The sequence below is a fragment of the Archocentrus centrarchus genome, chromosome 16, assembly GCF_007364275.1.
Source record: "Archocentrus centrarchus isolate MPI-CPG fArcCen1 chromosome 16, fArcCen1, whole genome shotgun sequence".
NCBI lineage: Eukaryota > Metazoa > Chordata > Actinopteri > Cichliformes > Cichlidae > Archocentrus > Archocentrus centrarchus.
The window spans coordinates 1,679,814-1,695,054 of record NC_044361.1 but is presented as its reverse complement, the minus strand read 5'-3'; the positions used below and the strand labels follow the sequence as shown (position 1 = coordinate 1,695,054).

General features: G+C 44.3%; 1 protein-coding gene across 1 annotated transcript in view; it reads left to right on the top strand.

Annotated features, from left to right (window-relative positions):
* Positions 1-14,658, top strand: part of syngap1b (synaptic Ras GTPase activating protein 1b) — a 109,486-nt gene extending 94,828 nt beyond the window's left edge. Inside the window, exons 7-20 of the mRNA XM_030750412.1 lie at positions 1,031-1,270; positions 2,921-3,256; positions 3,335-3,479; positions 6,008-6,152; positions 6,300-6,536; positions 6,985-7,186; positions 7,760-7,962; positions 8,757-8,958; positions 9,144-9,197; positions 9,295-9,930; positions 11,522-11,956; positions 12,231-12,404; positions 12,703-12,914; positions 13,959-14,658. Coding sequence (XP_030606272.1) covers positions 1,031-1,270; positions 2,921-3,256; positions 3,335-3,479; positions 6,008-6,152; positions 6,300-6,536; positions 6,985-7,186; positions 7,760-7,962; positions 8,757-8,958; positions 9,144-9,197; positions 9,295-9,930; positions 11,522-11,956; positions 12,231-12,404; positions 12,703-12,914; positions 13,959-13,977 — 3,240 coding nt within the window. The 3' untranslated portion in view covers positions 13,978-14,658. The remainder of the gene's footprint in view (positions 1-1,030; positions 1,271-2,920; positions 3,257-3,334; positions 3,480-6,007; positions 6,153-6,299; positions 6,537-6,984; positions 7,187-7,759; positions 7,963-8,756; positions 8,959-9,143; positions 9,198-9,294; positions 9,931-11,521; positions 11,957-12,230; positions 12,405-12,702; positions 12,915-13,958) is intronic.
* The last annotated feature ends 583 nt before the right edge of the window (positions 14,659-15,241 follow it).

Genomic DNA, 15,241 nt, shown 5'->3' with positions numbered 1-15,241 from the left:
GCACTGTTCTCAGACCAGATGCACCGACAGCGATAAGACTAACTGCAGAGAAAAGGATTATCATTATTCTTCTTAATTTTCTAGAGACTTTGAATTCTTTCTCCCAGCCTTGATTGCTTTTTTTTTCCGAGACCAGAGTATTCATTCCACCTTAATTTAGCGTTTCATTAGTCTTTTGATAATACAGTTGAAATGAGACAGACACAAGGGAAGGTGTAACCTAATATCAAGGTGGAGGACTTGAGCCCATGCTGGCTCTGCTGCGCTGTATGTGCACGAGCAAACTGAGCCACCAGATGCCCAGCACATTCAAACTCAGAGCTCTGAAATTAATTATGCCTCGTGTTTGGCGCTGGTTATCAAAGAGCATACAAATGGAGAAGTTAGAGCTGCTGATCTCGATGATGCTCATGTATTCGGCCGTCTAATTTAGGACTTAAATAGTCTGAAGCAAACAGGGGGAGGGGCTATCAACAGTGGCATTTGAGCCCAAGTGAAATGACTCCCAGTTACTGAAACATCACTCTCTCTCCTCCCATGGGGGATGTCAGATATAACTGGGCTTTGTGATCGTGATGAGGAAGTGTAGCGGTCCATAGAAGCATTGTTAGTCCATCGTCTTCGCAGCACATGTGCATTGTGTCATTGTGTTTTTCTGTGTTTAAGGGGATTGCTTTGTTTTAGCTGTAAATACGTCTCATCCTTCATTGGTTTCTGTTCTTTCTTTTGTCTGTTTCTCCTGCTGTTTTCTGTGTCTGTATCCAAGATGAGAGTTGAGTGCGATTTGTGTGACCCACTATCCACAGTAGCCAAACCACCGTGTCACCGCCCATTTCTTTCCTGTCATTTCCTCTCTTCTCCTGCAGGCTGACCTGCTGCAGCTTTTTATTTGCACACACTCTGATTTTTTTTTTTTCTTTGCAGTGTGTCACCATTCCCCCCTGCACTGTATCATCTCATCTTTGTGAAGCTTTTAAATGTCTTATCAGACACGCTTGACCTTGTTTGACCTGACTTTATCTCCACACAGGACAACAGCCGGAGGGTGGACAATGTGCTCAAACTGTGGATCATCGAGGCCCGCGAGCTTCCAGCGAAGAAACGATACTACTGCGAATTATGTCTGGACGACATGCTGTACGCACGCACCACCAGCAAGCCCCGCACCGACACCGTCTTCTGGGGCGAGCACTTTGAATTCAACAACCTGCCAGCTGTCCGCAACCTGCGCCTTCATCTGTACAAGGAGACGGACAAAAAGAGACGCAAGGTGACACAGAGCTCTGCAGGGCTAAAAACGGCTCCTTTGTTGCAGCAATAAATGCTTCATTCAACTTCAGCTTGTTAAGGCTGCAAAAAAATATTTTAGGAACACAACTGAAATATTCCTAAAGATGAATTTTATCAACCTTTTTTTTTACAGAAAATAAACACGGCTTTAATATCATATCTACAACAATAATATTAATTGTTATAATTTTATTTATATACAGTTGCATCGTTAATAAGCTCACGAGTTAAATGCAGTAGTTACTGCAACAGCCAGAACAAAAGGACACAGTAATATAATTATAAAAAGTCAATATAAATACCAATAAAAGAATAAAAGTAGTAATAACAGTAAAAGACACTAAACAAGGTGACATCACATAAAAGCCAATCAGTAAGCTAACGTTTTAAGAAGCGGTTTAACAGAAGTCACTGATTCTGAGCCTCTCTGCAGGCAGGTTGTTCTAAAGTCAGAGGACCCTGATATTAAAACACACCTTAGATTTAAGGCTTCGGAACAGCTAAAAGGACCTGCCTGAGGATCTCAGGCTGGGAGCAACATCTCTGCTGCGTAGCTTGGGGCTGGACCCAGACGTGCTTTATTTGTGATCAATAAATTCTTAAAAGAAATGCACAGGGAGCCAAAGGACTGTGGTCATGTGATGTTATCTGTTAAAACCACGAAGAAGCTTTTTGAGCAGGTCTGAGGGCAGAGCGACTCCTCGTGTGTGCCAGAAAGGAGGGAGATGAAGTCGTCCAGCCATGAGAAAATACATGCATGAATTATGTGAGAGCATTGGTTTTAATTTTGAAATGGAAGAGCTTCTCCCGATGTGTGGTTCAGAGCTTAAGGCTGAATCAAATAGTCTGATCTTAAAAAAGCATCTTGGCTTTTAGGGTCAGGAGGTCTCCAGGAAGGAGACATCTGTGTGTCTGCTGCATAGTGCTGAGAGGAGAGCAAGTGGAAGCACGAGAGAGAAAATATAACAGGACCTAAAACTGAACCTTGTGGTATACCACAGGTAATGTGGTAATTACCTGTAGTGACTCAATAGGCTCCTTCTTAAAGGTAAAAATTAAGACATGAATAAAGCTGTGAGGACATAACATTCTTGTTTTGTCACATTAAAATGGGACATTAAACATTTTCCTTTTGGCTTTTTAATAAAACAGTAATATTTGTGCTGCATTGGATCTTTTCAAAGAGCGCGTGGAGGCTAAACAGGAAAAAAGATGAAAAACTGATGAAATAATCATCGAGCTACAGATCACCAGCTGTCTGGGTGCTCATTGTCATTTTCCTTTAATTTGGCACTAAAATTCTACTTTTTGCCTTTTTGGGTTCTTTTTTATCAGTTTTAAAAACTATGCACTTAAGAAGTAAGTGACTGAGTCACAAAACCAATCATTACATTTTCAGTTTAGTCCAAGAGTAGCACTGCCACAGTAAAACCGTAGCTTCAAACGGCGCTCCAGGGATCCAGCGTTCGTCCTGCTGCTCATTATTAATTCATCGCTGAAGCTTAAAACTCTTTTTTTTTTTTTTACATTTCCAACTTTCAGATTCGTTTTGTAAAATTTATCTGTGCAGAAATGAAAGAAACAATGTTTCTTTATCATCACTAATAGGTTTTTTCCCCCCACTTCTAAGGAAAAGAGCACATACTTAGGACTTGTAAGCATCCCCATCTCAAGCATCACTGGACGTCAGTTTGTGGAGCAGTGGTACCCCGTCATCCAGCCCAGCGTCCTCACCAAGGGAGCTGGGGTCGGAGGAGGGAAGATCATCAATGCATCTCTACGCCTCAAATCCCGCTTCCAGACCATGAACATCCTGCCCATGGAGCTGTATAAGGAGTTTGCAGAGTATGTCACCAATAACTACCGCACCCTGTGTGCTGTGCTGGAGCCCGTGCTGAGTGTCAAGAGCAAAGAGGAAGTGGCCTGTGCTCTGGTGCATATACTTCAGAGCACAGGGAAAGCTAAGGTATGGGATCACTGAGTCCACTACTTGACAAACACTATTTTCAGAGGCAAAGAATAACTTAGTTCTCCTTTTCTCCAGGATTTTCTATCTGACATGGCAATGTGTGAAGTAGACAGATTCATTGACCGAGAACACCTTATCTTCAGAGAGAACACTCTGGCCACCAAAGCCATAGAAGAGTACCTCAAACTGATTGGACATAAGTACCTCAAGGATGCTATAGGTGAGTCAGAACAGAGGACGCAGAGTTTGCAGTATTCACACCAATTTAAAATTCAGCAAATGAACTTTTGAAAGTTTGGAAATAACCAAACTTTTAATTAAAGGGAAAAAATCCTCCTTAAGAGACCCAACCTTCTCTCAGCAAGTCTGAGTGTTTTTGCTTGAAGAGAGAGTGTGGTTTGGTGTGGGGAATTTTATTATTTTTCACAGCTTATTCATAATACTCACACTTGTGTCGTTTTTGCATTGCTGTGTGGCGTTTGATGATATATTGAATCGTGATTATCCAAGCTCAGCACAAGCCTGTTGGCAGTGAGATCAAGAAGTGACTCTCATCAAAAGTCGAGGAATACAATTTTCAGAGAGGAAGCGAAGACCTTGATATGTTGTCATCGTTCACCAGGTTTCATTAATGTACTCAACATAATCAGTCCTCATTATTCTGGATTATCCACAGTATTCCTGACTTCGCGCCATTACCCATAATTCATAGCAGAAGCCGGTACTTTACTTCTGTTTGCGCTGTTGTTTAGGTTGCGGGCTTACACACTTGCCGTTCATTGAAACATTTTGACTCTGCAGTTTCTTTTACCTGACCTAAATGGTACCACATCGGAGGTGGAGACATTGCAAGGATGTTTTAAAAAGCAGCGAGGTAACAGTGCCTCACCCGTCACTGTGTAAATGACATGAAATTATGGCCTGAAGTCAGCTACATCCACATTATCAGTTACCTTGTTTTTTCCGAAGGTGTTGATGGCGAGGAATCACGTAATTATAAGAGCACCAGATTACCCTAATAGTGTCACACTATAAATAAAATAACGTAAAAAAATAAGAGGCTGTACATTAAAGGAAAACTTCAAACATAAGGAAAAAATACAGTAATAGGATGTGCAACTGAGTAGTATAATTTGGGGGAAAAAGAAACAAATTGAGCCCGAGCTCATGTTCCAACTAATAAAGCCGCCTGTTACAGCACAAAGTAACACAATTTTGTCATTAACTCTGGCTCTGACTTTGGGTAACCGGAAGTATAAAACCAAACAGCGGAAGTAGCAGTCTGTCATGGCAGCCTACGCGTGCTCTTCCAGAAACCCGTGGATAGAATGAATATAAAGACTTCAGTGCTTTGCTGATTTTTAAAACCACAACTTGAGCATTATGGGAGCTGCCATTTTGGTTCTTAATAGACCAAAAAGAATCATATTTAAATAAGAGGGTGGAGTAACACTAGGACTAGCTAGCTTTGTTTGCAAAGTGTACCTTAAAATACACCATATTACCAAAAGTATTCACTCGTCTGCCTTCACACACACACACACACACACACACACACACATGAACCTGAGTAACATCCATCGTTAAACCAGAGGCTTTAATATGATGTGGGCCCATCCTTTTCAGCTATAACAGCTTCAACTCTTCTGGGAAGTCTTTCCACAGGTTTAGGAGGGTTTATGGGAATTTCTGACCATTCTTCCAGAAGCACATCTGTGAGGTCAGACACTGATGTTGGAGAGAAGGCCTGGCTCACAGTCTCCACTCTAATCCATCCCAAAGGTGTTCTATCAGGCTGAGGTCAGGACTCTGTGCAGGCCAGTCAAGTTCTTCCACACCAAACTGGCTCATCCATGTCTTTATGGAGCTGCTTTGTTTACTGGGGTGCAGTCATGTTGGAACAGGAAGGGGCCATCCCCAAACTGTTCCCACAGAGTTGGGAGCATCAAGGTGTCCCAAATGTCTTGGTCTGCTGAAGCATTAAGAGTTCCTTTCACTGGAACTAAGGGGCCGAGCCCAAAAAAACACCCCCACACCATAACCCCCCCCTCCACCAAACTTTACACTTGGCACAATGCAGTCAGACAGGTACCGTTCCCCTGGCAACCTCCAAACCCAGACTCCTCCCTCAGGTTGGCAGATGGAGAAGTGTGATTCATCCCTCCAGAGAACACGTCTCCACTGCCCTAGAGTCCAGTGTCGGCGTGCTTTACACCACTGCATCAACACTTTACACCACTGCATCAACACTCTGCATTGAGCTTGGTGATGGAAGGCTTGGATGCAGCTGCCATGGAAACCCATCCATGAAGCTCTCACTGTTCTTGAGTTGATCTGAAGGTCACATGAAGGTTGGAGGTCTGTAGTGACTGACTCTGCAGAAAGTTGGTGCACTATGACCCTCAGCATCCTCTGACCCCACTCTGTGATTTTACGTGGCCTACCACTTCATGGCTGAACTGCTGTCGTTCTCAGTCTCTTCCACTTTGTTATAATCCTACTAACAGCTGACTGTGGAATATTTAGCAGTGACTGGACTTGTTGCACAGGTATCATCCTATCACGGTACCACGCTGGAACTCACTGAGCTCCTGAGAGCGACCCATTCTTTCACTGATGTCTGTAGAAGTGCTGCAGCTGCTGTGTTTGTTGTCTCCTAATTGATTTCTTTTGTATCGCTCCTGTTGCAGATGATGTTTTCTGCATTGATAACACTGAAACTTGTTAATAATGAAATGTCATTTACAGGGGAGTTCATAAGGGCCTTGTATGAGTCCGAAGAAAATTGTGAAGTCGACCCCATGAGAATACCACCCTCTGTGCTGCCAGACCACCAAGCCAATCTTCGAATGTGCTGTGAACTGGCACTCTGCAAGATTGTTAATTCGCATTGGTAAGTAGTTAGCAAATGTAAAGAAGTGCTTTGTGTAGATTGTGTTTGTTTCTCTTTGCTCTAATAAAGATAGACGAGGCTTTTAAACTCTGAATTAATCTCTGAATATCCCGAGTTTGCCCTGAAACCTTTTCTGTTCATTTATAGTGTGTTCCCTCGAGAGCTGAAGGAAGTCTTCGCCTCCTGGAGAGTTCGCTGTGCTGAGAGGGGTCGGGAAGACATCGCCGACCGCCTCATCAGCGGTTCTCTTTTCCTGCGCTTCCTGTGTCCTGCCATCATGTCCCCATCGCTTTTCAACCTCACCCAGGAGTATCCGGATGAGCAGACGTCACGCACGCTCACCCTCATCGCTAAAGTAGTGCAAAACCTGGCTAACTTCTCCAAGTCAGTGTTATTTCACTTCATCTGCATCTTTCATCCACACCTCCCAGTCTGTGCACTCACAGTCGGGTTTATTCATATATTTATAAATAGAAATAGAGTGCCTCTGGTATGAATTTGTGAAGCAAAAGAAAAAAAAAATAGTCATCAATGACAAGAAGTAAATGCATGTTTATGCATGTAATTGTTCAGTTTTTCTTCTCTGCCCAAAATACAGAAACTATTGACAGTTATTATATTTGAGCTTTGACACAGCAGTGGAAATTAAGGACGTTTATATGGAAGAAACCTCCGCTTCCTAATATTAAATCAAAGATTGTGAGTCTAGCTGTAATTTAATTTCCCCGCTGACTTTTTTTTTTCTTTTTCCACCGCTTTCCCTTCACTTCTCTTTTATACCTGCCACACACGCATTTTCTTCCCGGCCTCCTCCGTCTCCTCCTGCCTGCATGTTTGGAAGTAAAGAGGAGTACATGTGTTTCATGAACGAGTTTTTAGAAATGGAGTGGGGCTCCATGCAGCAGTTCCTCTACGAGATCTCCAACCTGGACAGCGTCAGCAACGCGGGTGCTTTTGAGGGATACATCGACCTGGGCAGGGAGCTGTCTATACTGCACAGTCTCCTCTGGGAGGTCATGGCTCAGCTCAGCAAGGTGAGCACAAAGCAGCATCAAATCTGCTGGTATAACAACAAGCAAAAAATCCACAGTGGGTTATTGGTCACTTTACAGTATTTAACCTACTGTAGCACTCTGTAACCATCCTATATAATCTACTGTTATTTCAAGGGTCTTAATTTATATAATATTAGCATTTTTGTATCCTTTTTTTTAAGGCTTCTTTTTGCCTCACATGGTATCACCTCTACTGCAGTTATTTCATATGTGGTATTAGTGCTTTTACTAATCACTCTGATCTGGAACTGGAAACCAGCGTTGCACTTTTTCACGTATTTTGGAAATAATATGATAAAATAATTGAAGTGAAAACTAAACATGTTTATGGTTTAAATTTAACATTCTGACAATCATAAGAATCCCATAATCACATCTGCGCTCGGATTCGATGTGTTCAGTAAGAAAAACTGCGTATAAAAAGTGTCGTACTAGTAGTGAATGGACAATGCATTACATTGTAACTAAATATGTAGCAGCATATGCATGTGGTCGCCTGCTCCACACAGGCACCCAAATAAAACACTGTTTCTTTTTTCCCTCCAACCCCAGGATGCCATCATCAAACTGGGCCCCTTGCCACGTCTCCTGAATGACATCAGTATGGCCTTGCGTAACCCGCACCTGCAGAGGCAGCCCAGCCATCAGACGGACAGGGAGCCCGGGAGGCAGACGGACCGGCTGCTGTCACGGCCCAGCTTCAGCAGGGGCATCTCCTCTGAGTTCCAAAATCTGATGATGAGGGATCTTAATAGGTAGGGACTTTGGAGATTTCATCATTGAGCCAGTTTAGTTTCAGATGCTGAAACTTGAGTTGCTTTCACAGAGTGTCAGGAGGATAAAATCCAGGCTTTGTTCTGAAGACATGAAGACTTAAGGTCACTACTGGAAATACTTTTGCAAAGGATGTCCAGCCTGACTGCAGCTTATATTTACTCTCTTGTGGATTTCATTGCCAAGTAAAGTCTAGAAAAGTTTAGTGCTCTTTTTTTAGCTTTTCTTGTTTTTGTGCAGCAGTTGGTGAAAACTCTGTGGGAGAAATAGTTTCTTTCTGCACTACAGTTATCAAACAGCTGAAATTACTTTTTACCAATTAAGATTTTCAATGAAAAACGGTACAAGTTTATAAAATGCTGAAAAAATATGGCCCTCAATCTTTTTGCAGAAAACTCTTTTATATAAAAGCAGTTTCTGTTTTTAGCTGGAGCCACGTGGCATGTTTCAGATGCAAACAGCCACCCTCACCCCTAGCAGATGACCCCCCCTCCCTGAGCCTGGTTCTGATGGAGGTTTCTTCCTGTTTAAAGGGAGTTTTTCCTTCCCGCTGTCACCAAGTGCTGCTCGTAGGTGGTCGTCTGATTGTTGGGTTTTCTCTGTATTATTGTAGGGTCTTTACCCACAGTATGAAGCACCTTGCGGTGATTGAAAATACAGATTTTTGCAGCAGAACTTTTTTCCTGCCTGAGCTGTGAGTCAGTAACGTACTGAATAATGAAACTGTTTCTGGGGGAAGAGTCGGCCCTCACCTCCCTTTCCTCCTTTTCCCCAGCTCTATAGATATCACCCGTTTGCCTTCCCCTACATCCACCGGAGGGGTTATGCCATCCCGTTCCCAGATGAGTTTTCAGGACCGGGACCACCCTCATCGAGCATCCTCCAAAGACATGTTTTACGTATCACGCCCTCCCCTGGCCCGATCCAGCCCAGCGTACTGCACGAGCAGCTCGGACATCACAGAACCAGATCCTAAGGTGAGTTTTACCGCACTGACTTGGGGAATCATCATCCCATCCGCTAGATTTACCTTTATCAAAGTGAGATTAGTATGACGTGCATGTTAGTCATACTGAATAGAATCTGCCATCGTGTGATCGAGGCTGTAGTATATCATGACATCTGCTTTTTTCCCACTGATTCACCACGCAACTCATCCTAGCGGTATTTCCTGGGAAATACTTTGATGTATTCCGATACCCAGGCAGGCCTCGCGGTAAAAACACCCGCACCACCCTCACCCATCATCCGTGGCCACCTAACATAATCAAATAACAGGGGCACACTAGCCTCTCATATCCCTTATTATCTAGGTGCTCAGTGTCAATAAAAGCGTATCTATGATGGACCTCCAGGATTCCCGAATGAACAGCGTGTCTAACCTGCAGTCGGTGGACATGCTCAACTCCTCCCAGGCCTCCATCGCCGGCATGGGCAGCTTCGGCGGGCTGAGCAGCGGAGGCGGTGGCGGCCTGGGGTCGGGCCTGAGCAGCCAGCTGCGGGCCGGTGGGAGGTTGTCAGCTGGCTCTGGCGGCTCCAGCATGTCCGGCGGCCTTCGGCTGAGCCAGCTGAGCCAGATGGGCACCACCACCGACTCGCTATCCCAGCAGCAGCAACAGCAGGCCGCCGCCATGCGCTACCCGCTTTCCTTCCAGAATCCCCTCTTTCATCTGGCGACTGCTGATGGGCCTCAACAGCAACAGCTCCATCACCAGCACAGCCGGGCTCAACCCCCCGCACCCCTTCTCCTGGCCCCAGAGCCTGAACCCTCTCACCAGTCCTACATCCCACAGTTCGCCCATGGAGGGTTCTCTCGCAGCGAGGATCTGTCCACCCTCAGGACCAGGGACAGTCACCTGGGACAACCCAGCATCATCCACTCACATAGCTACAGTGACGACTACAGCAGGGCTGACTATGGACGCAGGCAGATGTCCATGCATATGCAGGTAAATATATTCTCACTGTATTCCTGTAAAAATGTCATAAAGCCATTATGTAATAATGTTTACATGTCTTATTAATCTGGTGACATTAATGTAGATCTTTACATGATGGTTATAATTGTTGCCAGAAGATTTATTTAATTCCGCTCAAATCAGTCAAATTCAGACGATCCCTGTGAGAAATTGTTTTATCTCGAACCTGAGAAAAAGACTGAAACGTGAAACTGCCGGCGTTGGAGCTGCTGCTGTCAGCGGCAGAGAGCGATACGACCCACTGATGATCCATAAATGCAGCTTCCACTGCCTTCTGTAATGTAACTGTTCACATGTTCACCCCGTAACACCAAATCTATCATATTTGATACATGAATTTCAATGTGATTATTGTTTTGTCAAAAAAAATGGCACAATACATTTTTTTTTTGTGTGTGTGTGTGTGTGTGTGTGTGGGGGGGGGGGGGGGGGGCGCAGCAGCTTTATTGGCAGTATAGAGAAACAGGAAATGGGGGAAGACACACGGGCAAATCGGCGACAAGCCCGCACCGCCACCCGGGTGCCCAGATTGCACATTTTAAAGCAATAAAATGCACAAAAATGCCTGATGTTGCAAAAATGATACAAATTAAAATTCATACATGCAAATTTAGCTTTTTTTTATCTGTTCCACAAACACTATAGATCCAAAATCTTTTAATTTTCTAGCAATTATTTCCTGGTTCAGGCTTTACAGGGTTGAGCAAAATGTGGGCTGGCTCTTAAAAATATAAAATATACCATCATAACCACGGTGACGTCGACGTTTTCGAGGTCTCAGCCTGTCCGTTTTCCCTGTTGCCATCTCAGCTTTTTGATGGGAGAGTAAGCATCAACTTTAACTCAGTAAGACTAAAATCTATGAACATGTTTATTGAGGTCACAGATCCAGAGAGCCGTGGGATGTTTTTCCATATTCTTCTATATACCCAGACTTGCAGTGGTAACTGACTGGCTACTCAGTTACCACTGCAGCAGCACCAATATAAAGGCCAAAACGAGGGTTCCAGTCTCTGTGATGTAAAACAGGAACAGACTTGCATTCCTGTTTTATACTTTATTACAGGATTGTCGTGCATGCCCAGTGTCATCCGATCTCAGAAGCTAAGCAGAATCGGGCCTGGTTAGCTCTTGGATCGTAGACCAGGTGCTGTAAGCTTGGACCTTACTAGGTAGCGTGGGTTGTCCATTTATTGGAGGGTTGTGGGATTGGTTGTTTGGATTGGCTCCCTTGGTTTGCACGTCTAAGATACTGACCTGAACTGTGCGCTAGGATAAAGCAGTGTGGTACTTGGAGTGGTCAGTAAAATCAGGAAAGCACTATAAAACCTGCCAGTCCATTTATCATATTTCTACTGTTACCTCACCTTCATCAGCTGCATCTCAAAATGCTTGAAACTCATCAGTCCATCCTTCAACCTAAACTTCTAGTATTAAATTTTATTGTCTCATCTGACCGTTGCAGCCCCCAGAATGTTTTCCAGTCTGAAGGCCGTCTAATTAGCACAAGTCAAAACAAATAAAGCAAGAAGTGAAAATGTTCATTTACTTGTTTTTTAAGGATAATCTCCAACAGCAACAAATGATGGGCATGGCCTCCCAGACGGGAACCTCCCACTCTTCCCTGGCCACCACACCTCCCTCCACAGTTCAACCTATGCGCCAGAGCTCTGTTGCTCCACCTCCCACCCAGCGGGTCAAGTCCCAGACCTCCCATCAGCTGTCCGTCAGTCCGGCCGCTGCACCCTCCGCTCCTGCAAAAACAAGGCCACAAAGCGGAAACCTCCTCCAGTCGCCGGAATCCGGCTACGGCAGGCAGCACGGGCCTCGGCAGCTCTCCGTCAAAGACAACACTGCCCCGGGCCTGCCCCACCAGCAGAGCTCTGTCAGGGAAAGCCAGAGTCCGCAGGGAACCACCAGTCAGAGCACTCAGCAGTCACCACAGCAGCAGCCTCAGCAACAGCAGCACCTGCTCAAACCCACCATGAGCAAACAGGTAACTTGTTCTTTGTTTTTGGCTACCAGCACCTGTGCTCACAGCTATTTCCCAGCAGCAGCAGTGTGTAAGACGTCAGCCTTTAGCTCACGTAGAGGATAAAACTGACACTCAGCATTAAGAGCTCGGGTACCACCAGGTCTCAGCCATGCTCAAAATCTATGAACTCATGTAACTCTGAGGCATTTGGGGTAAAAACCTGCACCAAACTGATGAAAGTGACTTTCACCCAAATTCATTTTCTCATATTCAGTGTGCTGACCTTTCTTCCCAGGGCTCCCAGACTCCATCCACCCTCAATCCCCCAACCCCAGCCAACGAGCGGACAGTGGCCTGGGTCTCCAACATGCCTCACCTGTCGGCTGACATTGAGAGTTCGCGGATTGACCGCGAGGAATTCAAACTTAAGGAGTACTCAAAGAGCATGGATGAGTCACGCATGGACAGGGTGAGTTTAATTTTTAAGTATTCAGTTAACATTTTAGTGGAAGGCAGAGGAGCTTTGAGTCATGTCTGGCATTTCTGAGCAGATGGCACTCAGATCGGGTCTTAACACAGAGGTCTGAAACAGTGTGGGAAACCACAGCCATCAGCCACATGTTCAAACTGTTCTTTTTCTTCCTTTGTCTTTTGCAGTTTGCTCTGTTCACTGCACCTCAGCCGCCCTAACGCTGAACATCCAGCGGCCGCAACGACGCTGCATTAAACTGCTCTAATTTTGCATTCTTTCCACATCTGTGCCTCAGGTACGGGAGTACGAGGAGGAGATCAACTCCCTGAAGGAGCGCCTGATGATGTCCCACAAAAAGCTGGAGGAGTATGAACGGAGGCTCCTCACGCAGGAGCAGCAGACCAATAAGATCCTCCTACAGTACCAGAATCGTCTCGAGGACAGTGAGAGGAGGCTACGGCAACAGCAAGTGGAGAAAGACTCCCAAATTAAAGGAATAATTAGCAGGTAAATGGAAGCTGTTGTTGGGATGGAGGGAAAAGACATCATGTGGTCTCGTGTAGGGAGGCCATTGGTGGGCCATAGTCTTCATTTTTGTCTCTTACAGCATTTTTTTCCCAATATATGTGGAAAAAGGGACCCTTTTCTATAAAATTCTGATTGCTAGCATTAGTTAAAAAAGACTTATTATACTTCCGCGGAGGAACCCACGGCTCCACAGTACGACGTTAGCAGATTGGATTCAGTTTAACAGGATGAAACATGAAGTGAAGCGCTTGTTTCTGGAAATACACATATTGCACATTGGAATAAGACTCTATTTACCAGAGATTGTTATCCTGGAAGGAATATTACAGGGCAGGAGATTGGTTTCAGGTTCATAAAGTACCGTAGCCTCGTGAGGAAGGCAGTGAGCTTTATATTGAAAGCCAAAGCTGCAGACACGTAACGAGTGACAAATTAAATAACAGACAGTAATACAGAGGACAGAGATCTTCATCTTAGGTGAGCGTGCAGGAGACGTCCCCTTGGTGGTTGGTTCTCTTCAGCTTAGCTGAGCTGGACAGAAGAGCCAGTGATTGTCCTCTAAGCTCTCGTTGTAGCAGATTTTAATGCTGTCATAACCTCACAACATGCTTTATTTGTTATTCAAGAGCATCGTATTTGGACGGCTGCAGAGAACTCCAGCCGAGTCCTAATTTATCGAGTGCTTGTGTGAAATTGTAAACGGGGCTTTTTATCGTCAGTGCAGTCTAACTTTATCGATCGCTCACAGATTAAGTAGTTCATGGAAAAAGGGTCGAGTATTGATCGTGTCTCAGTTCAGGCACGAAAACCAAACGTTTGCTGGGTTTTTAAGGATTCTGTGAGCTTTCTGCACGTGACTGCACATTAGCAATGCTGCCCTGCACTTATTTTTATTTTAACTGTGAAAGGACACTCTATATGAAAATACTGCAATATTTTTAGATCTTATGATAGTCTGTGGTTCTGCAACTGAAGGGTGGATAACTGTGACAGAGAATATTGCCCACTTCTAATCCACTCCAGGAAAGAAGACTTGGAATGAAGACAGAGAGTCCTGCTCGTCTTTTATGGGAAAACGTCTTAAAAGGCCTAACCTTGTAAATAACCACCATTAAAACATCATCAGCTGTCTTTATGAACAAAGGTCTGGATTTTGGGGATCATGCAGGATGATTCCAATTAGCAATAATTTTCATTTGACTCTCTCCGTGAGATTACACTGTAAAAGCACAAAGGATGGGAAGTTTTAAAAACTCCAGAAACATGTCTGCACTTTTTAAAGCGACTCAAAGAATTGTTTTGGACCTTCAGGCACAGGACTCTGGAAGACCGTCATTAATATTAGCTCTTCCATTTAAAATCAAGGTGACCGTGTTCACTGAAGGACTGCCGCTGTTTTTTTTTTTCTTTTCACTTCTGTAGAGTGAACACGGGACTATTACCTCTCTTTTTTTAACAACACATGACGCTCTGATGTGATATGAAGGAGGGAAGAAGACCACAGACCAACCTGAATCAGTCAGTGTGAAGATTCAGGCATAAGTGAGTTATGCCCTGTAGTACAGAAACTTTGTCAGAGCACTTAAAGCAAAACCCTTGATTGCTGCTCCCCTGGAGTTAAAGCTTAAGGAGACTATAAGGAAAGTGCTACATGCATAAAGCACAATGTGCAGTTATTAGCTGGTATTTTCAAGGCTTATACTTGTGGAACTTGTGGGACCTTTATCAACTGACCACACAAAGATGAATTACAGTAAGTAGCAGATCTGGATGCTTCCGAGTCAATTTTACACACAATTCACTGAGCCAGCCCAGGTCACCCAGAGCTCTGCAACTCTAATGCACATATGAGCAATGCAAAGAGTGCAGAGAGTGCAGATGCCTCCGGACATCCAGATGGATTGACTGGACTCCAGAATATCAGTGAAATCTATATAAATATATAAAAAGCAAGCTCAGGTTCTGCTAATGGAGCTTCGTGGCTCCTGTGTAGGCTTGAAGAAAAGATCTCTTTATCTGCAGACCTGAATACTCAGCATCATGTTTCAATTTTCAGAGATTTTCTTTCAGAGAAGCCTTAATGTTCTGTGCATAAATCAGAGCAATCCAACACGCGTCATTAGACCAGGTACACATTTATTCTTTAACAATCTAATTTAAACCAAAGGCAAATATTGAGTTTTAGGTCATGCTTGGTTAAACACTGAATCCACTTAACTGTAGCACTTATATGTATCTATATTTTTCTTTAAGGTGACGATCCCATCAGTCGGCTACAGGCGCTCCTATTTTTTTTTTTTGCCAGA